The sequence below is a fragment of the Oncorhynchus mykiss genome, chromosome 10, assembly GCF_013265735.2.
Source record: "Oncorhynchus mykiss isolate Arlee chromosome 10, USDA_OmykA_1.1, whole genome shotgun sequence".
NCBI classification, from domain to species: Eukaryota; Metazoa; Chordata; class Actinopteri; order Salmoniformes; family Salmonidae; genus Oncorhynchus; species Oncorhynchus mykiss.
The window spans coordinates 9947241-9973756 of record NC_048574.1 but is presented as its reverse complement, the minus strand read 5'-3'; the positions used below and the strand labels follow the sequence as shown (position 1 = coordinate 9973756).

The window sequence follows — 26516 nt, the reverse complement described above, 5'->3', positions numbered from 1 at the left end:
TGTTTGGAGGGTTCAGAGTGGATCATTCAATTAAATTATGAGGAGAAGGAAGACTAGACTGAGGCAGCTCATAAATTAACTTCATTCTCTAGAAGCAACTACCATCTCAATCAGCTCACATGACATACAGGAATTTATAGACACTCATCAGGCATTACTAATCAACTCCAATTTCCGTCATCAGTTTCCGTTGCAAGACACAATGAATACACCCCCGAATCAAATCAAATGTATTTATAAAGCCCTTCGTACATCAGCTGATATCTCAAAGTGCTGTACAGAAACCCAGCCTTAAACCCCAAACAGCAACCAATGCAGGTGTAGAAGCACTGTGGCTAGGAAAAACTCCCTAGAAAGGCCAAAACCTAGGAAGAAACCTAGAGAGGAACCAGGCTATGAGGGGATGGCCAGTCCTCTTATGGCTGTGCCGGGTGGAGATCATAACAGAACATGGTCAAGATGTTCAAATGTTCATAAATGACCAGCATGGTCAAATAATAAAAATCACAGTAATTGTCGAGGGTGCAGCAAGTCAGCACCTCAGGAGTAAATGTCAGTTGGATTTTCATAGCCGATCATTAAGAGTATCTCTGCCACTCCTGCTGTCTCTAGAGAGTTGAAAACAGCAGGTCTGGGACAGGTAGCACGTCCGGTGAACAGGTCAGGATTCCAACAGTTGAAACTGGAGCAGCAGCACGGCCAGGTGGACTGGGGACAGCAAGGAGTCATCATGCCAGGTAGTCCTGAGGCATGGTCCTAGGGCTCAGGTCCTCCGAGAGAAAGAGAGAATTAGAGAGAGCATACTTAAATTCACACAGGACACAGGATAAGACAGGAGAAGTACTCCAGATATAACAAACTGACCCTAGCCCCCCGACACATAAACTACTGCAGCATAAATACTGGAGGCTGAGACAGGAGGGGTCAGGAGACACTGTGGCCCCATCCGATGATACCCCCGGACAGGGCCAAACAGGAAGGATATAACCCCACCCACTTTGCGAAAGCACAGCCCCCACACCACTAGAGGGATATCTTCAACCACCAACTTACCATCCTGAGACAAGGCCGAGTATAGCCCACAAAGATCTCCGCACAACCCAGGGGGGCGCCAACCCAGACAGGAAGATGCCGTCAGTGACTCAACCCATTCAAGTGACGCACCCCTCCTAGGGACGGCATGAAAGAGCACCAGTAAGCCAGTGATTCAGCCCCTGTAATAGGGTTATGGGTTATTATGAATCCATAATGAATACACCCCTGAATCCCAGATCCCAGATCAAGCCAAGCCAAGCTTACCTAGGCTTGGCTAAGTGAAAATAAAAGGGGGAAAAATACAACAAAATATAGCTAGCTCTTTGTCTTGCTGTTCTTTTCATTTTGAAGGAATTAATCTGTTAGCTATTATATTTCTCTGAGTCAACCACTCACCACCTTTTATGCACTACAGTGCTAGCTAGCTGTAGCTTATGATTTTAGTACTGGATTCATTCTCTGACCCTTTGATTGGATGGACAACATGTCAGTTCATGCTGCAGCAGCTCTGATAGGTTGGAGGACGTCCTCCGGACGTAATTGCTGTTTAAGTCCATGGAATGGGGTGAGAACCATGAGCCTCCTAGGTTTTATATTGAAGTCAATGTACGCAGAGGAGGACGGAAACTAGCTGTACTCTGTGGTACCCTTCAGAGTGTTGTTGAGGCTACTGTAGACCTTCATTGCAAAACAGTATGTTTTAAACAATTTATTTGGTGATGTGAATATATTTAGTATGGTTTTATTTAAAAAATAATAACTTTCATTATTTTTATTTTAGTGAAATTCACTGAGGAGGATGGTCTCCCCTTCCTCCTCTGAGGAGACTCCACTGCCAACCACCCTCCTATAGTATGAGATGTATGCCTGAGAAAACTCTCCCTCTCTCCCTCAGCAGGAACCAGGGTTAAGCTGCACCACTTCCCCTGGACAATAACAGTCCCTCCACGTCTCATCACTCTGACCTTACACGGAGGTTGTGTCCAAATTGGCACACTCTTCACTATATAATGTTCTACTTCGACCTGGGCCCATAGGGTTCTGATCAAAAGAAATGCACTGTGTAGGGAATAGGGTTCCATTTGGAACCAGCTGACAGTCTATCCGAGTGCATGTGCCCTGCTGTCTGCTGGGTGTCTCCTTCCTGTGGAAAGGACCTCAGTAAACCCTTTCATTTCCTCTTTGCCGCCTAATGAACCTTTCCAGAAGCTGCTGCTAACGTGCAACACTGGTGGAGTTGTTTTGAGAATGGGGATGAAGCCTTAGCCTCATTGTTACACTGGATGTTGTAGATGTATCTCCTGGGTTAGATCACAGAGCTCATGCCACTTGGCTCTTAGTCACAGTAAAATTTCTCTCATAGGCAGGATGCCGTTATACAGGGGTGCAGATACTGCAAAAACTGTGCTGTCACTTCACGAGAAACTGCATCTGGCGCGATATTTACAGTAAACTGTGCTGTCACTTCACGAGAAACTGCATCTGGTGCGATATTTACAGTAAACTGTGCTGTCACTTCACGAGAAACTGCATCTGGTGCGATATTTACAGTAAACTGTGCTGTCACTTCATGAGAAACTGCATCTGGCGCGATATTTACAGTAAACTGTGCTGTCACTTCACGAGAAACTGCATCTGGCGCGATATTTACAGTAAACTGTGCTGTCACTTCACGAGAAACTGCATCTGGCGCGATATTTACAGTAAACTGTGCTGTCGCTTCACGAGAAACTGCATTTGGCGCGATATTTACAGTAAACTGTGCTGTCACTTCACGAGAAACTGCATCTGGCGCGATATTTACAGTAAAGGCAGGTTATTGTAGTACTACATAAATAAGTGAATTCACTGTGTTTATTGTGTTGTCTACAAAGTGGTTGACACAATCTATGCATTTTTGCATATGACGTATATGAAGTGCTTATGTTCAATTGCATGGATTTTCTTAATTACTGGTTCCATTTGAGCGTGAACAGGATATAATGGAAGATAATGTAGTTCCATGATCAGAAAGTGCCTCTAAACACTAACTTCACTAAATACTGAATGAGGTGTAGATCCATGTAGCCTCTTCTCTCTCCCCAGTCACAGCTCTTCTCTCTCCCCGGTCACAGCTCTTCTCTCTCCACGGTCACAGCTCTTCTCTCTCCCCGGTCACAGCTCTTCTCTCTCCCCAGTCACAGCTCTTCTCTCTCCCCGGTCACAGCTCTTCTCTCTCCCCGGTCACAGCTCTTCTCTCTCCACGGTCACAGCTCTTCTCTCTCCCCGGTCACAGCTCTTCTCTCTCCACGGTCACAGCTCTTCTCTCTCCCCGGTCACAGCTCTTCTCTCTCCACGGTCACAGCTCTTCTCTCTCCACGGTCACAGCTCTTCTCTCTCCACGGTCACAGCTCTTCTCTCTCCCCAGTCACAGCTCTTCTCTCTCCACGGTCACAGCTCTTCTCTCTCCCCGGTCACAGCTCTTCTCTCTCCACTGTCACAGCTCTTCTCTCTCTTCTCGGTCTAACAGCTCTTCTCTCTCCACGGTCACAGCTCTTCTCTCTCCCCAGTCACAGCTCTTCTCTCTCCCGGTCACAGCTCTTCTCTCTCCCCGGTCACAGCTCTTCTCTCTCCCCGGTCACAGCTCTTCTCTCTCCACGGTCACAGCTCTTCTCTCTCCACGGTCACAGCTCTTCTCCCCCTCCGGTCACAGCTCTTCTCTCTCCCTGGTCACAGCTCTTCTCTCTCCACGGTCACAGCTCTTCTCTCTCCACGGTCACAGCTCTTCTCTCTCCCCGGTCACATCTCTTCTCTCTCTCCGGTCACAGCTCTTCTCTCTCCCCGGTCACAGCTCTTTTCTCTCCACGGTCACAGCTCTTCTCTCTCCCCGGTCACAGCTCTTCTCTCTCCACGGTCACAGCTCTTCTCTCTCCCCGGTCACAGCTCTTCTCTCTCCCCGGTCACAGCTCTTCTCTCTCCCCGGTCACAGCTCTTCTCTCTCCACGGTCACAGCTCTTCTCTCTCCCCGGTCACAGCTCTTCTCTCTCCACGGTCACAGCTCTTCTCTCTCCACGGTCACAGCTCTTCTCTCTCCACGGTCACAGCTCTTCTCTCTCAACGGTCACAGCTCTTCTCTCTCAACGGTCACAGCTCTTCTCTCTCCACGGTCACAGCTCTTCTCTCTCCCCGGTCACAGCTCTTCTCTCTCCACGGTCACAGCTCTTCTCCCCCCCCCGGTCACAGCTCTTCTCTCTCAACGGTCACAGCTCTTCTCTCTCCACGGTCACAGCTCTTCTCTCTCCCCGGTCACAGCTCTTCTCTCTCCACGGTCACAGCTCTTCTCTCTCAACGGTCACAGCTCTTCTCTCTCCCCGGTCACAGCTCTTCTCTCTCCACGGTCACAGCTCTTCTCTCTCCACGGTCACAGCTCTTCTCTCTCAACGGTCACAGCTCTTCTCTCTCCACGGTCACAGCTCTTCTCTCTCCACGGTCACAGCTCTTCTCTCTCAACGGTCACAGCTCTTCTCTCTCAACGGTCACAGCTCTTCTCCCCCTCCGGTCACAGCTCTTCTCTCTCCCCAGTCACAGCTCTTCTCCCCCTCCGGTCACAGCTCTTCTCTCTCCCCAGTCACAGCTCTTCTCCCCCTCCGGTCACAGCTCTTCTCTCTCCCCAGTCACAGCTCTTCTCCCCCTCCGGTCACAGCTCTTCTCTCTCCCCGGTCACAGCTCTTCTCTCTCAACGGTCACAGCTCTTCTCCCCCCCCCCGGTCACAGCTCTTCTCTCTCCCCGGTCACAGCTCTTCTCTCTCCCCGGTCACAGCTCTTCTCTCTCCACGGTCACAGCTCTTCTCTCTCCACGGTCACAGCTCTTCTCCCCCTCCGGTCACAGCTCTTCTCTCTCCCTGGTCACAGCTCTTCTCTCTCCACGGTCACAGCTCTTCTCTCTCCACGGTCACAGCTCTTCTCTCTCAACGGTCACAGCTCTTCTCTCTCCCTGGTCACAGCTCTTCTCTCTCCACGGTCACAGCTCTTCTCTCTCCACGGTCACAGCTCTTCTCTCTCAACGGTCACAGCTCTTCTCTCTCCACGGTCACAGCTCTTCTCTCTCCCCGGTCACAGCTCTTCTCTCTCCCCGGTCACAGCTCTTCTCTCTCCACGGTCACAGCTCTTCTCCCCCCCCCCGGTCACAGCTCTTCTCTCTCAACGGTCACAGCTCTTCTCTCTCCCCGGTCACAGCTCTTCTCTCTCCACGGTCACAGCTCTTCTCTCTCCCCGGTCACAGCTCTTCTCTCTCCACGGTCACAGCTCTTCTCTCTCCACGGTCACAGCTCTTCTCTCTCCACGGTCACAGCTCTTCTCTCTCCCCGGTCACAGCTCTTCTCTCTCCACGGTCACAGCTCTTCTCTCTCCACGGTCACAGCTCTTCTCTCTCCCCGGTCACAGCTCTTCTCTCTCCACGGTCACAGCTCTTCTCTCTCCCCGGTCACAGCTCTTCTCTCTCCCCGGTCACAGCTCTTCTCTCTCCACGGTCACAGCTCTTCTCTCTCCACGGTCACAGCTCTTCTCTCTCCCCGGTCACAGCTCTTCTCTCTCCACGGTCACAGCTCTTCTCTCTCCACGGTCACAGCTCTTCTCTCTCAACGGTCACAGCTCTTCTCTCTCCCCGGTCACAGCTCTTCTCTCTCCACGGTCACAGCTCTTCTCTCTCCCCGGTCACAGCTCTTCTCTCTCCACGGTCACAGCTCTTCTCTCTCCACGGTCACAGCTCTTCTCTCTCCCCGGTCACAGCTCTTCTCTCTCCACGGTCACAGTACTGTACTGTATGTCCTGAGACACAATGCAAATCAAACAACTATTTTTGGGGGGTAGGGTATGTAAAACACAAATATGCTACTGTGTTAATTTGTTTTTTAAGTGTGTTTCTACATAAAACTAGATCTATGTGGTGGAGCTAGCCATGCAGTCAATTAATGATAATATAATATATGCCATTTAGTAGACGCTTTTATCCAAATTGACTGACAGCAGCGCGTGCGTACGTTTTCATATGGGTTGTCCCAGCGGGAATCAAACCCACAATCTTGGCAGTGCAAGTGTTCCACCAACTGAGACACAGACGACCACAGAGAATCTACTATACCCATGTCCAATGGACTATACCTTATGTCTCTGTTTTCAGTTGGAATATGGTTGAGATTTAGGTCAGGAAGTGTGAAAGAATTCTAATGACATCACATGACATAATTATGCTCTGCATGACAACCCTATAGAACAGTATGTAACTGTAGGTTGTCCATATACGTTGCTCTGTTTGTTGTGTTTGTCTCCAGCAGAGTTAGCTGCAGTACTATTATGTTGCTAGGTGAACAACCCTTTCCTTTTCAAAGCATTTTCAAAACAAAGGCCAGGAAGCAGAATTTGGAGTGAAAGTTCAATTACTTAATTTCTAATCACCTTGTCCAGTGTGTTGTTGCCAAGAGTGAAGGTAGATTTTTAGATTTTTTTGAAACAAAAGAATAATCTAGCATGGTTAATTTAATGACGTACAGCTTGTATCACGATCACAACAGCAGTTTCTTTGATTTATCTGATTACATTTTTTTTTTTTTTTTTCCTTTACAAATATTACAGATAAAAACAAAGTTACATAATGTTAATTTGACTTGATTCTGTGGAAAAACATGACTGTGTTTTAAAAGGAACTGTTATTCACTTCTCCTGTGGTCTGCCTGCCTGCTGATTGGCTGCTGCCAGAGTGTGATGTCATTCTTGCCTGCTATAAGAGCACTGACTAGGTCGGGAACAACATTCAACAGTGACAGAGTGTGGTGTTAGAACACAGAGCAAGTGGGACTGTTAATGTGTGTGACACGGCAAAAGAGGAAGGGAGAACATTTCTAATGAAGTATAAACACCTAATTGGAGCTACAACGTATTTTTATCCAAAAAAGGAATACTTTTAGATTTATGGGAGACCAGGAGAACATTTGGAGGTTGGTAAACTACTTCAAGATTAAGTATTCAATTAAACTGCCTCTAAGAAATCTTGGATGAAATTACTCAGAATTGATCAATCCTCACTCATGCTTCCTACCTTGACTTTATACACGTTACATTTACACTAGCTTATAAACCTAAATGGTTTATTCTTTGTTTTATGGGTGTCTTCAACAATAAGTTTCTTCCTATCTAATCTCTTCAAGCAGCCCATAGATCATGGAGAATGTGAGCACGTCTGCCTTGTTCAACCTATCGGACCTACCAGTGGAGATGAACTTGTCGTCTCACCACTGGTCTTACTCGGAGTACAGCGAGGCCGAGGCAGTGCTGCTGGGCATCATCATGGCCCTGCTGGTTTTGGGCATCGTCTTTGGCAACGTGCTGGTCATCACTGCCATCGTGCGCTTCCAGCGGCTGCAGACGGTCACCAACATGTTCATCACGTCTCTGGCCTGTGCTGATCTGGTCATGGGCCTGCTGGTGGTGCCCTTCGGTGCCTGCTACATCCTCCTCAATACCTGGCACTTTGGCAGCTTCCTGTGCGAGTTCTGGACGGCGGCAGACGTCTTGTGTGTGACGGCCAGCATCGAGACGCTGTGTGTGATCGCGCTGGACCGTTATCTGGCCATCACATCGCCGCTGCGATACCCGTCCCTGCTGACCAAGCACAAGGCGTGCGTGGTGGTTGTGACGGTGTGGGGCGTGGCCGCCCTAATCTCCTTCCTGCCAATCCACATGAAATGGTGGGTGTCTGACGAGCCCGAGGCGCTCAGCTGCCTGGAGAACGCCCACTGCTGTGACTTCAACACCAACGCAGCCTACGCCGTTGCCTCCTCTGTCGTCTCCTTCTACATCCCACTGGCGGTCATGGCCTTCGTCTACGGACGCGTATTCCAGGAGGCCAGGAAGCAGCTGCAGAAGATACGTGGCAGCGAGGGACGGTTCCACGCCCAGATTATCAACAACAACAAGGGGCAGGATGGTGGGGGAGGAGGAGGGGGGAACGGGAAGAGGCCAAAGTTCTGTCTGAAGGAACACAAAGCCCTGAAGACGTTGGGGATCATCATGGGAACCTTTACTCTCTGCTGGCTGCCATTCTTCGTGCTCAACGTGGCCGTGACCATCTGGAAGGTGGACAACATTAAAATGCCATTCAGGATATTGAACTGGATAGGATACGCCAACTCAGCATTCAACCCCCTCATATACTGCAGGAGTCCTGAGTTCAGGTACGCCTTCCAGGAGATTCTGTGCCTAAGAGGGACTGCTTTCCCCACTAATGAATACATATACAGAGGACACAGTTTGCAGGTTAGCCCTAAGGATAAGCCAGGCTGTTCTATACATGATACTGGGACCATGGAGCTGAGTACAGGCTCTCGGTCTAGTGTCCCCAACACAAACAGGAATTGCAATAAACCTTCACTTGCCTCCATTGTCTGAATCGCAGGTTGTTACCAGTAGACTTGTCTTTCTCGTTTAGTCAGACCTGGTGAGCAGACATGGGATAGGAAAAGACATGTGAATCTATTTCCATACTTAAATGTGTTACTATAAGAATATTATTCTAGTAATGTGTAGGTTATTAAGTGTTTGTTATGTGTTTCATCTTAATGTTGAACAGTCTGAAAAAGACTAAGGAAGTATTGTTTGTGGATGTGATCATGTGTACGTGTGGTTTGTAGACATGAGTATGTGCACATGTCATGTACTCTAGTGCTTGTGTCTGTGTGTATTTCAACACCAGGGTTCAGGTACTAAGTTCATGTCTCCAGTTTGGTTGCACCAACAAACAAAAAAAATCTACCTCATTAGCATTGTTTTTGATTGATCTCCATCTCAAAGAGCTTCAAGAACAAATCATTATAATCTGTTTGTATGAAAATGAATAATGTTGTCTGTCAGTTGAACTGGCTGTTCTTTGCTGGCATGGCTGACATGGAAAGGCCAGGGTAGGAAAGGTCCAGAGAATTAAGAGATCAAATTAGGGTTCTACAGTAATATATGTCCCTCCCACTTGTGCCTGTAGCCAGCCCTCTGTCTGTAACACATTCCACATTGATCTGGGTCTCTCCCAGGGGCTTCTGTCTGTCTGTGGGATTCTGAACGCTCCCTCGGCCACGGCCCACAAATCCAACTCTCTGACGAGTGACGGCAGGTGCATATCATCACAGGCAGGCACTATTACCAGCTGCACCGCACCAAAAAACATTTAAACAAACTTCTCACGCTGCTCTGTCCCACTCCCTCCAGCCACCACCTTCAATACCTCAACCTTCACCTTCTCTACAACACCATTTAATAAGTGTGGTTACATACGCATGTCCTGCCGCCCCTCAGACGGTGTGTGTAAGGACACACAGACAGACAAGCCTCAATAACCCTTGCAAGCACGGTATAGGTCAGAGCAGCAGTACCTTAATGCTGGGTAGTATGACCACCATTGTACGTCATTCTGACACCAATACCCAGCCAGTAAATTTAGACTGTAAAGTTTTGCTTTTACACTCTACCTTGCTGCTTCTCTGTGTTATTAGTTGTTAATGGCGACTGTGGGAACGGTTGTTGTTGTTGTTGTTGTGCTGCTCTCCGCTGTTGCTCTAGTGTTTCAAGTTGTATTTTTGGGGAGGTTGTATTTATTTATTTATTTGCTGTTGTGAAGTTGCAGTGTTTACAGAGATTCCTGGACAAGCTGTCTGATTTGGGAGACAAACAGAATGTAGTAATAGATATACGCAATGTACTAACATAGCGAAAATATAAGGAAATAAACCACTACAGTAAGGGAGAGTGGGGGAAGTTGAGCCACCCTTCGTTTCTAGGAAACCATACACAACATTAATCATGTGAGCAGATATTTAGGAAGAGGTCATCATTTCATGGAGTCTGTGAAGGAAGAAACCACAGAGAAAAAGAAAGTTAGTTCCAAAAAAAAATGATTTTCACAAAGTCAAATATATTGTCTTAAAGGTTTCATGATGCTTTTATCTAAACCGAGGTTTTAAGACTTTTATACCTCTGTTGGGATCTCTATACGTTTCAATATGATGTCCTAAACCTGCATTAAAGTGCATCCTTGTAGCTGTGGGGGCTAATAAAGACTAAATGTTTGCCTTGGGGTAAATTGAGCCAATGGCCACTATACCCCATTCAAATGATGATTGCATTTGGTCAGTTTTATGCATAGTATCTCTGCAGTGTGTCTTACATATGAACTCAACATTGTTACAGAGCAGACATCATCATGCCCCGTGTATACAAACATAAAACAGGCTCTGGAGAGCAGCCAAGGAAATGAGAGAAGGGATGAAGTCCATTTGAACAGCAGCAAGGGATGAACAAACAGACTGAATGACACTGAAGAGGTACATTAACAATAAAGACTATTAACATGTATCTGTGTGAAAGAGAGGCTTTGATAGAGTAGCAGAGACACACCAGGTCTTATCTGATGACATGGAGTCTCAGCTTGATAAAGAGAGGCTATGATAGAGTAGCAGAGACACACCAGGTCTTATCTGATGACATGGAGTCTCAGCTTGATTAACATATCAAGAATCTCACAGACCAGTTTCATGGGCTTAGTAGCCTTTAATGTAGAGAACTGCCTACGAAACAACCTCCCTTTCCCAGACAACTTGTCGACAAATGGAAGGGTGAGTGATATTGAAAAGATAGATCTATATCTTAATGTACACCCCCATTCCATGAATTAAACTTTGACCTACCAGCACTATCACCCACTGTCACAGGACACCATCACCCACGGTCACAGGACACCATCACCCACTGTCACAGGACACCAACACCCACTGTCACAGGACACCAACACCCACTGTCAAAGGACACCATCACCCACTGTCACAGGACACCATCACCCACTGTCACAGGACACCATCACCCACTGTCACAGGACACCATCACCCACTGTCACAGGACACCATCACCCACTGTCACAGGACACCAACACCCACTGTCACAGGACACCATCACCCACTTACCCCAATGCGGCTTAACTTACTCTGTCCCTATTCTCAATTTACAACTTACCCCATAGCCAGGAATCCACTTCTTTGGACAAGCTATGTTTTCAAAACTCTATATAGATATATATTTTTTAGAAAGAATACTACATTTCTCTTGAGGTGTGATGCTGAATGTAAAAATAAAAAAAAAAATGTCTCAACTTAACCCACTCTCCCCTATATCTTTTGCAGAATTTGCACATATTCTTGTCTAAGAATGATCAAATGTAAGATTGGAACTTGCAGATGTTCTAGGTAGGTAGGTAGGTGGGTAGGTAGGTGGTTGGGTGGGTAGGTAGGTAGGTGGGTAGGTAGGGAAGGTAGGTGGTTGGGTGGGTAGGTAGGTAGGTAGGTAGGTAGGTAGGTAGGTAGGTAGGTAGGTAGGTAGGTAGGTAGGTGGGTAGGTGGGTAGGTAGGTGGATAGGTGGGTGGGTAGGTAGGTAGGTGGGTAGGTGGGTGGGTGGGTAGGTAGGTAGGTGGGTGGGTAGGTAGGTAGGTAGGTGGGTGGGTAGGTAGGTAGGTAGGTGGGTGGGTAGGTGGGTAGGTAGATGGGTAGGTAAGTAGGTAGGTAGTGTCCTCAACGTTTTTGCAGATTTTGTCCAGGTGTTACTGAAAAAAAACTCTAAAACACGTGATTCAGTCTGTAATGAACCCACCTACCCACTTTTACATTTTAAAATTATTTTCCCCTTTATTTAACTAGGCAAGTCAGTTAAGAACACATTCTTACTTTCAATGACGGCCTAGGAACAGTGGGTTAACTGCCTGTTCAGGGGTAGAACCACAGATTTGTACCTGTCAGCTCGGGGGTTTGAACTTGCAACCTTCCAGTTACTAGTCCAGCCACTAGGCTACCCTGCTGCCCCATATATTGAAACTTATAGAGAACATAGACTGTATCGCACCCTCACGTCAGCCAGCGAAGTGAAAAAAGTTACTCTAAAATGGCCTCATCATGCACTGACTGTAAATATTTAGAATGCTTCAAATGAATGTATAGGTCTGTACTAAACCCTGTTACTTTACAACTACTTAGATAGCTAGTGATGTGTGTGTAGGTGTCTGTCTGCTTGTGCTAACTGTCTGAATATTTAGTTAACCTTTTATTTTGACAGGGAGTCATGCTGAGACCAAGGTCTCTTGTACAGATGAGCCCTGGACACACATCAATATACACATCAATATACACATCAATATACACATCAATATACACATCAATATTCACATCAATACATGAAAAGCAGAACACAATCATGGAAAACAAACACATTCTTCAGTACAAAGGTCCTCAACCAGCCTTTTGAATTGCTTTAGAGGCACCAATTCATCACATTTTTTTTTTTTTGTAGATCGAAGGGATCCCCAGAGATAGCCATCCATGAGACCGGGTCTGGTATCTTGTAAGTTAACAATGAAGATAGGTATGGCGGACGTTTGTGCAAGAGGGCTTTATAAACAAAAAGAGTGCAAGACTTCTACTTTCTGATGCAGAATACAGTGATGTGCGCTGAACCTAATGCCCGTAATACACCGTAGTGTGTCCAATAGCTTCAATACAGTGACAGCTGCATTTATATGGACAATATCTGCATCGTCTATAACCGGTATGAATGTTGACTGAATGATTTGTTTTCTCCTGTCTAATGAAAGGCATAATTCTATTCCTGTAGAATTCATGACCTATTCCATTTTAATTCTTCATTTCTTAACTAATTTGTCAACATGGTTTTTGGAAGGTAGCTTTTTTCGTCCATCCAGATGCCCAGATATTTACAAGCGGGGACATGGTCAATGAGGGCATCAACCAATGTACATATCCAGTATATTCATTAATCATCATATCCATTATTACGTGATTTGGAGAATTACATATACTTGGTTTTGCCTGCATTAAGTATGTAAGTACGTACTTAGGTAAGAGTTTGCTCAGACAATGGTGCTTTGGAGGTTTGATTTCATAGGAAAACACGAGGTACTGTATGTGTCACTCGCTCACCCTCGTTGTTATGGACACAAGGACACTTTTGATGTACGTACTGTAAATGTGAATAACGTATTATCCTTGCATTGCAAAATGTTACCATGCATATATTGTGTATAACTTGAGATACGTAGCTACAAAAGTACGAGACATGGTCTTAGATATTTACATACCAAAATTATTTAATTCTACTGAAAACTTGTCATTTGCCAAATGAAATTACTGTACATTCTCAGAGTTAACAAAGGCAGAATATTTTACAGCTGGAAATTTTTTATTAGAAATAATATTTGCTAGAAATATTAGCAGTCAATTTTATTTAGTTGAATATTTATTTTCATGTCTGACGTGCTAGGTCTGAGATTAAACCCATTTGTGTCTGTTCTGTTCTAAGACCTGGTTCTGTGTAGTGAGAGAGCACACTGCCCCCCTCTGGTAAGGCTGTTAACTGGAGCAGGCAGGAGGATCCGTCAACACTGTTTATAACCATATTTTCCAGTCCAACGCTTATTCTCACCCCTGCTGCTCCCCAGCCCTTTTATAAAGACGTCCTGTTGCTAAGGCCAGTGTCTTACATTACAGGACAGGACATTGCGCCTGGATTCCATGAACAACATGACATTTCATATGCCCACAGCTGTTGTGCACTGGGAAGCACTGAGGCAGGCATGAGAAGGACTGACTGGTGGAGTTCGTCTACAGGGGTTCACACATCTCTTCTGACAAGGAGACGAGAAAGATGCAATGGAAACAGCTGTGTCCATGTTGGACAATAACACTCACTGCCTCTGACCACTGATCAAAGAAACTGAGTTTACATTTCTCAATCTCTGCTGGCCTGATATGAGTCCCAATCTAATGCTCCAGGGAATGTGGCATTGCAGGTTCCACACTGTAGCTGTTGCCATGATGGTAAAACGATGTACAGTTTCAATTGCATCCCTTTTAGTCATGTGAATCAATTCTGCAAGTGTAATGTATTTCAAACATTCTGTATTTGCTATTACCTTATAGAGCAGGGGTATTCAACCGGGGGTCCACGGCCCCCTAGAGGCCCACAGAGGTGCTGCTGGGGGTCTGCAAAATATATATACAATTATATATATATATTTGTAAAAATATTTTAATGAATGTCGTTAGCAACAACAGAATAAATAAAATTAGAATGTCATACCTACAGTAGAAATAGGAGAATATCTTGTTTCTTATGATGGTAATTGTATTTCTTAACTCCTAATATTGAGCGAATTACATTCATTAGAGCCAACTACACTCAAGCACCTGCAAATCAAATAAATCAAAAACGTATTTGTCATATGCTTCGTAAACGACAGGTGTAGACTAACAATGAAATGCTTCCGTACTGACACCTTCCGTACTGACACCTTCCGTACTGACACCTTCCCAGCATTGCAGATATAAAAAAACAGGAAATAATAACACGATGAATAAATAGACAACCAGTGTTGCTGGCTGCTGCTAAGTTTTCTTGACTTGGATAAATGTTTTGCCATCACATGGCTAACCCTTGTTTAACCAGCTAAACAGCTGCTCCTAGCAAAAAAAATGTGTTTGGAGTTACCTTTCTAACTAATAGGCTAGAGTTTACACTTCCTCTTCTAATTGTAATGTGGGAAGGTCAAAATAATGAAACTATCTACCAAATGTATTAATTTAAAAATGTTGATTACTTCTTACTTCACCTGATGATAAGACATGTGATATATTTTGTTGCTAATGTACAGTACCATTCAAAAGTTTGGACACAGTTTTTCTTTAGTTTTACTGTTTTCTACATGGTAGAATAATAGTGAAGACATCAAAACTGTGAAATAACACATGGAATCGTGTAGTAACCAAAAAAGTTTAAAAAAAATGAAAATATATTTTATAATGCTTTGAAATGCTTCAAAGTAACCACTCTTTGCCTTGTTAACAGCTTTGCACACTCTTGGCATTCTCTCAACCAGCTTCATGAGGTAGTCACCTGGAATGCATTTCAATTAACAGGTGTGCCTTCTTCAAAGTTAATTTGTGGAATTTATTTCCTTCTTAATACGTTTGAGCCAATCAGTTGTGTTGTGACAAGGTTGGGGTTGGTATACAGAAGATAGCCCTATTTGGTAAAAGACCAAGTCCATATCATGGCAAGAACAGCTCAAATAAGCAAGGAGAAATGACAGTCCCATCATTACTTTAAGAAATGAAAGTCAGTCAATATGGAACATTTTGCAGTTTTGCACCATCAAGCGCTATGATGAAACTGGCTCTCGTGAGGACCGCCACAGGAAAGGAAGACCCAGAGGTACCTCTGCTGCAGGGGATACATTCATTAGAGTTACCAGCCTCAGAAATTGCAGCCCAAATAAATCATAGGAGGGGTCTCTGGGTCGCCGGTTTTCCTGGGAGGGGGTTCCATTGGTCGCCTATTTCCTGGGAGGGGGTTCCATTGGTCACCTATTTCCTGGGAGGGGGTCCCTGGGCAAGAAATGGTTGAAGACCCTTGTTGTAGAGCCACGGCTTCTTTCTGCATTGTTCCACTTTATCAGTGTGTGGGTCTGCTGCTGCCAGCCAGTGTTATGATTATTGTATATATTATCATAAACAGAAGTGTTTTATCTGGTAACTGGAGAGACCTGTACTACTGACCAAGAATACAATCTGGAGGTGATACATTTCCCATGCTGCATGTCAGTCACACAGTATGGTGTAAGTAATCTAGCACCATTCCTTGTTGTTCAAAATTATCTACTGTATTGGCATTGATGTTTTATTTATTTTTTACGGTGGTCATTGTGTATGTGTACATTTAGGTTGAACTAATGTGATATGGTATTTGTATTTAATAAATCATGTACTGTTCTTCAATGGTAATATATCATTTTTTTTTTGCAGTTGTATGAATCTATTTGTGTCTATTGGCAAACTAGACAGTCTTTTAAATACTGAGAAAAGTGTGCATACACACACACACACACACACACACACTTTGGCTGACTTTTGTGTGTCAACCTCTTATCAGTCTCAGTGGGGCATCAGCCAGTAACCCTAGGTAACCCCAGGTAACCCAGGACAATGAGAAGATATTTTCTGGGAGTTCCCTGGTCTGCTATGTAGTAAATAGATCCAATCCAGCTAATCTACCCCACCTGCTGCCAGATTGTCTCACTCTAATACCCAGATCAAAGCACCAAGCCCAGTGCTTAACCAGAGCCTGTAGGCCTGGACACTAACCAGCAGGATTGTTGGCCAGGGCCATAGACCTGTAGCCACAATAGAGACCAGTGACAGACAGATCACACAGATGAAATATGACTGTAGTCCAATGTTTTGCATTTCTCTGCTCTGAGCGAATCATGAAGTTTTATCAGATCCTCTGACTCATGGTCTTTGAGGAGAGTAATGTTCACCATCTGTTGACATGGCTGTCGGCCAGCTGTAGGGGATGGTAGTGGACTCGCTGCCCAGCCTGTAGCTATGCACTCTCTGCTTTTAGGCAGTTTGACTACATTATTTTTCCTCCTGTGCTGTGGGTCATCTTGGATTCTTTTCCCAGCTGTTTATATCCAGGTTATGAGTTATGCTGAGAAAGATGAGATTAGTTGTAGTAGCTATCTACTGTACTATGTATAGTTCTCAATGTTAGTAAATGTTAGTTAGCAGAATATACAATAGCCCTGTCAGTGTTTTGGGTGCCAAAGCAACATTTCTGACACCAAGCCACCTGTAGACTATCAAAGACTAATGAGACAGTTAAACGACACCAACTGAACTCACACACCCTTGCAATTAATATCTGTTTTGCTGTGCTTGACAACCGTTAAGGGTGAGAGATACATATGGCTTGAATGGCATATTCATCATTAAATAATACTAGAATAGAAGCACTAGTAATAATACACTCATAATCAAACAGTCTATTACAGCTATTACGTGTGTCCCAGTGATATCCCTCGAAATGTCACAATTTCAAAGATACACTAATTTTCTCTTCATATTCTCGTCACTTCTTTATTGTCCTCTGAGGATTCTTTTACTGTATAATTATTTCATCTTGGAGTGATTTCTACTCTGGGAGTGATTCCCGACAGCTGAGCGGTTCCCAGGACAGGGAGTTGGCTGGTGTTGATACAAGGTGGTAATAGCAGGTGTCTCCAGCATCACGTTACCCTGGGCTCAGGCTAGGTTCAGACTGAAGTGTGTAAATAGACAGTCTCCCCAGGAGAACAGGTTCACACCACATCGGCTAAATTGATATTATAAAGATGGAATCAGACTAAAGCTGTGTCGCTGAATGCCCAATTTCATTCCATTTTTAGAAGCCGTGTACCAGCAGGTAAATAATTAATGAGAGGTGTGAGATCTCCTGTTGAATCCCAATGATACTCTTACTTAGTGACGCTGATGTTGTGCTTGTTTTCAATGAAGCAAGAGCTGCAATCATTGTCGGATAGTTAATCATGTTTCCATTTATGGGCTGAAAGGGCAATCAAATACTGAAGCCTACATCAGAGGTGATCACGGTGGTCTTTCTCCTATATCTGGAGAACGTCCCACCATAAAGCTGTTAATGGATGCCATTAGACTGAGTATGTGGAGACAGGCCCCTGAAATCAGCTTTTGGTAGCTATTCTGGCAAGTCTCAGCAACACGACGGTGCAGAGGCTGTTTGACAAGATATTTCTTAGATGTTTAATGAAAGCAATCTGTTTTAGGTGCTTGACCGTGATTGGGCCCCAGCTGTGTAACCTCACCACTTCCTGGTATTACTGCAGATAAGGTCCACTCCCGTAGAGAATGTGTTCCTGAGATTCAGAGGGTTTTGTGTAAACTAAGGAATAAACGACACTGCTGGTCTTTGCTGTTGGCACTCATGTTCACTTATGTTCACTCTTCCCGGTCTTATGTAGGGGAGTGACGAGGATTCAGGAATGTAAAGGAATAGGATCGGCCAGGTCCATTATCCAGCGAGAATGTTTCTACCTCTTTCCAACATCTGTTTCTTGTGTGATTTTTGCCTCTAAATAAGGGTTTGTCCGTCGTTTTAGGCAATTTAATTCTCAGATGCACTTCTTAGTGCAGTATCTTGTTTAATTTGTTTCCATGCAGTAACACTGTCCAGTTCTCCCTACTTTAAATCATGTATTTTTACACTGCTCATCTGCATTAATGATAAAGGAGTTAACCTTGCTAACAGCACTGGTGGAGACCTGAGTCATCCACACATGGGAATCTGCAGAGATGATTTTTTGTAGACCATGCTTCCTGCTGTGTTCCATCCCTAAGGCTCTGTTCAGATTTTGTTTTTGTTTGTCCTTATTAATGGCAAAATATTCACACAGAAATAGTCAGGTGAATGGTCCAGTGACTGATGTTCCTGCCTCATGAGTTGGACACTAAATCCATATGTGTAAATCCAGCCTGGACCAAGATCTCCACTCCTGTCACAACACACTGTCCTCTCCAACTGCTCCCTCTCTGTCATCCATCTATCAGCTCTCTGTCATCCATCTATCATCTCTTTGTCATCCATCTATCAGCTCTCTGTCATCCATCTATCAGCTCTCTGTCATCCATCTATCAGCTCTCTGTCATCCATCTATCACCACTCTGTCATCCATTTATCACCACTGTCATCCATCTATCAGCTCTCTGTCATCCATTTATCAGCTCTCTGTCATCCTTATATCAACTTTCAGGGGACAACATTTGGCTGCCAACCTGGTGGTTACTGTGATGCTGTCATCCTCAGTGCATTCCTCAGTAATGACAGACTCCCCGAGTGGTCTCTGTGAAAGATTCCCACAGTGGTCTCTGTGAAAGACACCCACAGTGGTCTCTGTGAAAGATTCCCACAGTGGTCTCTGTGAAAGACACCCACAGTGGTCTCTGTGAAAGACTCCCAGAGTGGTCTCTGTGAAACTGTCAATACAACCAATAAAAAAAAATGGTCCACTATGGATAAATAAATCAGCAATTCTACAAGAAAAGAGGAGTGCACCAATGACATTCATTTATGGTTTGCTTATGTTTTTTTACCCATTGGTGCTGTTTGGTGTTGCTGTTCAGTCGTTGAATAGTAAAACACCTGGCTTTAGTGTGTGTCAACACTGCTCCACGTAGACACTTAGTGTTAGAGGAACTTCTTACGTTTGCCGAGTGTTGCTCTGTGTCTATTTACCATTGAGGAACATACAGCGTGTGCACGTGCCTGTGTCTGGGCAGTAGGTTTTCTGGACCTACATGAATCATAGGCTTTCATTATGTGACGGCAAAAACGGTGTTGTGATGTTAATAGGACCAAAAAATATGGCTTTAGACTGGTGCTGATTTCAGAGAAGAACACAATGTTATTTCACCCAATGTGCCTCAAATAAAGGGAAGGGAACATTGCAGAAAGAGGACATTTGTTCTAGTCTCCTCACTCAGTCCCACACTGACTCACTCAGACAACACAAATCTCTTTAGTCATTCAGCAGGTAAAACATGATGATGTGTTCCATGAGAGTAGAGTTTATTGACACACTCGGTGTGAGAGAATAAAAAAATAAAAAAAATACCCATCAAAGCTGGAGATATCAGTTTATTAGCTGCATCTCGATCCAAAGCAATCGCCTATGTGTGCCGTTTTATCAAAACGTTTGTACATGTAGTGTCCGAATGGTTTGGCCTAGATTCTCACAAACACGATGGTGTTCTCTGTTTTGCTCCAGCACTCCCACAGGTGTCACAGTGTGGAGGTCATTATGTGCCAACAAAAATAAGGGGTTAAATATCTGTCTAAAAAACCAAAAATATTTCCTTTTCTTATATCTCCTAGATATAGGACAGACACTTCAAAACCTTATTCCTTATCATTTATTATTTGACTGTCATTTGCCATTTATAAATGTGTTATTCAACCCGTTTCTATGGACTATAGTAGTAAAAGCCAAATTCAATATTTTATCAAATATATATTTATATATATATATAATTGGACACACCTACTCATTCAAGGGATTTTCTTTATTTTTTGTATTTTCTACATTGTAGAATACTAGTGAAGTCGTCAAAATTACGAAATAACACCAAGTACACCAACACCAAGTAACCAACACCAAGTACACCAACACCAAGTAACCAACACCAAGTAACCAACACCAAGTACACCAACACCAAGTAACCAACACCAAGTAACCAACACCAAGTACACCAACACCAAGTAACCAACACCAAGTAACCAACACCAAGTAACCAACACCAAGTAACCAACACCAAGTACACCAACACCAAGTACACCAACACCAATTAACCAACACCAAGTAACCAACACCAAGTACACCAGCACCAAGTACACCAGCACCAAGTAACCAACACCAAGTACACCAACACCAAGTACACCAACACCAAGTACACCAACACCAAGTACACCAACACCAAGTAACCAACACCAAGTACACCAACACCAAGTACACCAACACCAAGTACACCAACACCAAGTAACCAACACCAAGTAACCAAATGTTAAACAAATCAAAATATATTTTATATTTGAGGTTCTTCAAAGCAGCCACCCTTTGTGTCACGGCCGTGGAAAGAAGTAGACCAAAGTGCAGCGTGGTGAGCGTGCAAACGTTTATTATAATGATGTCGCCAACAAAACAATAAACATAGAAACAACCGTGACGCTGAACTGGGCTAAACAGGCCACTAACAAAGTCAACTACCCACACTGAAGGAGGGAAAAAGGGCTGCCTAAGTATGATTCCTAATCAGAGACAACGATCAACAGCTGTCCCTGATTGAGAACCATACCCGGCCAAAATATAGAAATAAAGAAACATAGAACACAAAACACAGAATGCCCACCCCAAATCACACCCTGACCTAACCAAACAGAGAAAGAAAACGTCTCTCTAAGGTCAGGGCGTGACACTTTCCCTTTGCCTTCTCTCAATCAGCTTAATGTGGAATGCTTTTCCAACAGTCTTGAAGCAGTTCCCACATATGCTGAGCAATTGTTGGCTGCTTTTCCTTCACTCTGCGGTCCAACTCATCCCAAACCATCTCAATTGGGTTGAGGTTGGGTGATTGTGGAGGCCAGGTCATCTGATGCAGCCCTCCATCACTCTCCTTAGTCAAATAGCCCTGGAGGTGTGTTTTGGGTCATTGTCCTATTGAAAAATGATAATCCCACTAAGCGCTAACCAGATGGGATGGCGTATCACTGCAGAATGCTGTGGTAGCCATGCTGGTTAAGTGTGCCTGAATGCGTGTGCCTTGGATTCTAAATAAATCAGACAGTGTCACCAGCAAAGCACCCCCACACCATTACACCTCTTCCTCCATGCTTCACGGTGGGAACCACACATGCGGATATCATCGGCTCACCCACTCTGCATCTCACAAAGACACGGCGGTTGGAACCAAAAATCTCAAATTCGGACTCATTAGACCAAAGGACAGATTTCCACCAGTCTAATGTCCATTCCTCGTGTCTCTTGGCCCAAGCAAGTATCTTCTTCTTATTGGTGTCCTTTAGTATTGGTTTCTTTGCAGCAATTTGACCATGAAGGCTTGATTCACGCAGTCTCCTATGAACAGTTGATGTTGAGATCTGTCTGTTACTTGAACTCTATGAAGCATTTATTTGGGCTGCAATCTGAGGTGCAGTTAACTCTAATGAACTTGTCCTCTGCAGCAGAGGTAACTCTAGGGCTTCTTTTCCTGTGGTGGTCCTCATGAGAGACAGTTTCATCATAGCACTTGATGTTTGTTGAGACTGCACTTGGAGAAACTTTCAAAGTTATTGAAATGTTCCATATTGACTGACCTTCAAGTCTTAAAGTAATGATGGACTGTAGTTTTTCTTTCCTTATTTGAGCTGTTCTTGCCATAATATGGACTTGGTATTTTACCAAAAAGGGCTATCTTCTGTATACCACCCCAACCTTGTCACAATACGAACGGGTTGGTTCAAACGCATTCAGAAGGAATGAAATTCCACAAATGTACTTTTCAGAAGGCACACCAATTAATTGAAGCTGGTTGAGAGAATGCCAAGAGTGTGCAAAGCTGTCAACAAGGCAGCTTTGCTGATTTGTTTAACAATTTTTTGGTTACTACATTATGTTATTTCATCGTTTTGATGTCTTCACTATTATTCTACAATGTAGAAAATAGTAAAAATAAAGAAAAACCCTGGAATGAGTAGATGTTTCCAATCTTTTGCCTGGTACTGTGTATCTTTATATATACCTAAAGGGGTCCTAAAATTACAAATCAAATATCTACAGTGCCTTCTGAAAGTATTCAGACCCCTTGAATTGTTTTCACATTTTGTTAGGTTACAGCATTATTCTACAATTGATTAAATAGTTTCCCTCGTCATCAGTCTACACACAATACCCCATAATGACAAAACAAAGAGGTTTTTAGACATTTTTGCAAATGTATAAAAAATGAAAAACAGAAATATCACATTTACATAAGTATTCAGACCATTTACACAGTACTTTGTTGAATCGCCTTTGGCAGCAATTGGGTATGACGCTACAAGCTTGGCACACCAGTATTTGGGGAGTTTCTCCCATTCTCCTCTGCAATAAATGTCTCTCCTGGAAGGAGAAGGGAGGGGATGTATGTTTCATGATTAAATGTGATTGTGATGACATACAGGAACTCAAGTCCTTTTGTTCACCCGACCTAGAATACCTCACAATCAAATGCCAACCTTATTACCTCCCAAGAGAATTCTCGTTGGTTATAGTCACAGCCGTGTATATTCCCCCTCAAGCCGATACCACGACGGCCCTCAAAGAACTTCACTGGACTTTATGCAAACTGGAAACCACATATCCTGAGGCCGCATTTATTGTAGCTCGGGATTTTAACAAAGCAAATTTGAGGAAAACGCTACTGAAGTTCTATCAACACATTGACTGTAGTACTCACGCTGCTAAAACACTCAACCACTGCTACTCCAACTTCCTGGATGCCTACAAGGCCCTCCCCCGCCCTCCTTTCGGGCAAATCTAATCACGACTCCATTTTGCTCCACCCTTCCTATAGGCAGAAACTCAAAAAGGAAGTACCCGTGCTAATGACTATTCAATGCCGGTCTGACCAATCGGAGTCCACGCTTCAAGATTGTTTTCCGGGTAACCTCTGAGAATAACATTGACAAAAAAACACTGATACGGTGATTGAGTTTATCAGGAAGTGTATAGGAGATGTTGTACCCACTGTAACTATTAAAACCTACCCAAACCAGAAACCGTGGATAGATGGCAGCATTCGTGCAAAACTGAAATCGCAAACCACTGCATTTAACCATGGAAAGGTGACTGGGAATATGGCCGAATACAAACAGTGCAGTTATTCCCTCCGTAAGGCAATCAAACAGGCAAAACATCAGCATAGAGACAAAGTGGAGTCGCAAATCAAGACGTACATTTGAAGTTGGAAGTTTACATACACTTAGGTTGGAGTCATTAAAACCTGTTTTACAACCACTCCACTCCAAATTTCTTGTCAACAAAATATGGTTTTGGCAAGACATCTACTTTGTGCATGACACAATACATTTTTCCAACAATTGTTTACAGACAGATTATTTCACTTATAATTCACTGTGTCACAATTCCAGTGGTTCCAGAGGTTTACATACACTAAGTTGACTGTGCCTTTAAACAGCTTGGAAAATTCCAGAATATTATGTATTGGCTTTAGAAGCTTCTGATAGGCTAATTTACATCAATTGAGTCAATTGGAGGTGTACCTGTGGACACATTTCAAGGCCTACCTTCAAACTCAGTGCCTCTTTCCTTGACATCATGGGAAAATCCAAAGAAATCAGCCAAGACCTCAGATAGAAAATTGTAGCCCTCCACAAGTCTGGTTCATCCTTGGGAGCAATTTCCAAACGCCTGAAGGTACCACGATCATCTGTACAAACCATAGTACGCAAGTATAAACACCATGGGACCACACAGCCGTCATACCGCTCAGGAAAGAGATGCGTTCTGTCTCCTAGAGATGAACGTACTTTGGTGTGAAAAATGCAAGTCTCCTAGAGATGAACGTACTTTGGTGCGATAAATGCAAATAAATCCCAGAACAACAGCAAAGGACCTTGTGAAGATGCTGGAAGAAACAGGCACAAAATTATCTACAGTGCCTTGCGAAAGTATTCGGCCCCCTTGAACTTTGCAACCTTTTGCCACATTTCAGGCTTCAAACATAAACATATAAAACTGTATTTTTTTGTGAAGAATCAACAACAAGTGGGACACAATCATGAAGTGAATGAATCATGAATGAACGACATTTATTGGATATTTCAAACTTTTTTAACAAATCAAAAACTGAAAAATTGGGCGTGCAAAATTATTCAGCCCCTTTACTTTCAGTGCAGCAAACTCTCTCCAGAAGTTCAGTGAGGATCTCTGAATGATCCAATGTTGACCTAAATGACTAATGATGATAAATACAATCCACCTGTGTGTAATCAAGTCTCCGTCCAGACCTGAATCCAATCGAGAATCTGTGGAAGGAACTGAAAACTGCTGTTCACAAATGCTCTCCATCCAACCTCACTGAGCTCGAGCTGTTTTGCAAGGAGGAATGGGAAAAAATTTCAGTCTCTCGATGTGCAAAACCGATAGAGACATACCCCAAGCGACTTACAGCTGTAATCGCAGCAAAAGGTGGCGCTACAAAGTATTAACTTAAGGGGGCTGAATAATTTTGCACGCCCAATTTTTCAGTTTTTGATTTGTTAAAAAAGTTTGAAATATCCAATAAATGTCGTTCCACTTCATGATTGTGTCCCACTTGTTGTTGATTCTTCACAAAAAAATACAGTTTTATATCTTTATGTTTGAAGCCTGAAATGTGGCAAAAGGTCGCAAAGTTCAAGGGGGCCGAATACTTTCGCAAGGCACTGTATATCCACAGTAAAACGAGTCCTATATCGACATAACCTGAAAGGCCACACAGCAAGGAAGAAGCCACTGCTCCGAAAACACCATAAAAAAAGCCAAACTACGGTTTGCAACTGCACATGGGGACAAAGATCGTACTTTTTTGAGAAATGTCCTCTGGTCTGATGAAACAAAAATATAACTGTTTGGCCATAATGACCATCGTTATGTTTGGAGGAAAAAGGTGGAGACTTGCAAGCCGAAGAGCACCGTCCCAACCGTGAAGCACGGGGGTGGCAGCATCATGTTGTGTGGGTGTTTTGCTGCAGGAGGGACTGGTGCACTTCACAAAATAGATGGCATCATGAGGACAGAAAATTATGTTGATATAGTGAAGCAACATCTCAAGACATCAGTCCGGAAGTTAAAGCTTTGTCGCAAATGGGTCTTCCAAATGGACAATGACCCCAAGCATACTCCTTAAAGTTGTGGCAAAATGGCTTAAGGACAACAAAATCAAGGTATTGGAGTGGCCATCACAAAGCTCTGACCTCAATCCTATAGAACATTTGTGGGCAGAACTGAAAAAGCTTGTGCGAGCAAGGAGACCTACAAACCTGACTCAGTTTCACCAGCTCTGTCAGGAGGAATGGGAGCTAGAAACACAAGCATTTTGCTACACCCACAATAACATCTACACGTGTATGTGACCGATACAATTTGATTTGGCTCTTTATATAGAGGGGCTCTTTATATGGATGGGCTCTTTATATAGAGGGGCTCTTTATATATCTTCATATAGAGGGGCTCTTTATATAGAGGGACTCTTCATATAGAGGGACTCTTCATATAGAGGGGCTCTTTATATAGAGGGACTTTTTATATAGAGGGGCTCTTTATATATCTTCATATAGAGGGGCTCTTTATATAGCGGGGCTCTTTATATAGAGGGACTCTTTATATAGAGGGACTCTTTATATGGATGGGCTCTTTATATAGAGGGGCTCTTCATATAGAGGGGCTCTTTATATATCTTCATATAGAAGGTCTCTTTATATAGAGAGGTTCTTTGTATAGAGGGGCTCTTTATATATCTTCATATAGAAGGTCTCTTTATATAGAGAGGTTCTTTGTATAGAGGGGCTCTTTCATTGACTCCCTTTGGTGAAAAAAAAAACACATTTATGTTTCAGTCCTAATGGACTTCACCAGAACGCAAAACATATATTCATCATCTTCTGACATGTACCTGTGTGGGTCTTGGCTGAACGTCGACTTGTGCTGCTTGAAACGCTGTCTACTCACCTTCTGATTCACTGTTATGCAAATCACTAGCAGACGCAGAATTCTGCTTTTTTGTATGAGGGTCTTTTATTACTTCACAACAGGAAGTTGCTGTTCACTGAAGTAACACAACTAAAAGATATGAGGAGTTAGGTCATCTGAGAAATGAAAAAAATAGATGATAGATTCTCTGTTAAGATTTGCCAAATTAATTACATTACAACTGGTTCCACACACTTTTTATATTGAAATGACTATGTACTAAAGTCATCTTGACTTGATTCACCGAGGAGTTAAACGTAAATA

At 43.6% G+C, this 26516-nt stretch overlaps 1 protein-coding gene across 4 annotated transcripts; it reads left to right on the top strand.

The window, feature by feature from the left end:
• The first annotated feature begins 6824 nt into the window (after nt 1–6824).
• On the top strand, nt 6825–15080 carry LOC110533312 (beta-2 adrenergic receptor-like). Of its 4 annotated transcripts, XR_002474944.2 has the most exons (4): nt 6825–7007; nt 7221–8243; nt 10246–10379; nt 12389–15080. XR_002474944.2 is itself a non-coding variant. In XM_021617404.2 (3 exons), exons 2-3 carry the CDS (start codon nt 7231–7233, stop codon nt 10310–10312), a joined length of 1080 nt encoding a protein of 359 aa, XP_021473079.1. In that variant the 5' UTR covers nt 6825–7007; nt 7221–7230; the 3' UTR covers nt 10313–10868. The 4 variants fall into 4 exon arrangements, 3 of the variants coding, with proteins under 3 accessions (XP_021473079.1, XP_021473077.1, XP_021473078.1); XM_021617404.2 differs by lacking the exon at nt 12389–15080 and having other exon boundaries at nt 10246–10868; XM_021617402.2 differs by lacking the exon at nt 12389–15080 and having other exon boundaries at nt 7221–10867.
• Nucleotides 15081–26516: the final 11436 nt, after the last annotated feature.

Excerpts from the sequence above, each read along its gene's own strand:
- LOC110533312 (XM_021617402.2), top strand. The coding sequence starts at position 7,231 with ATGGAGAATGTGAGCACGTCTGCCTTGTTCAACCTATCGGACCTACCA.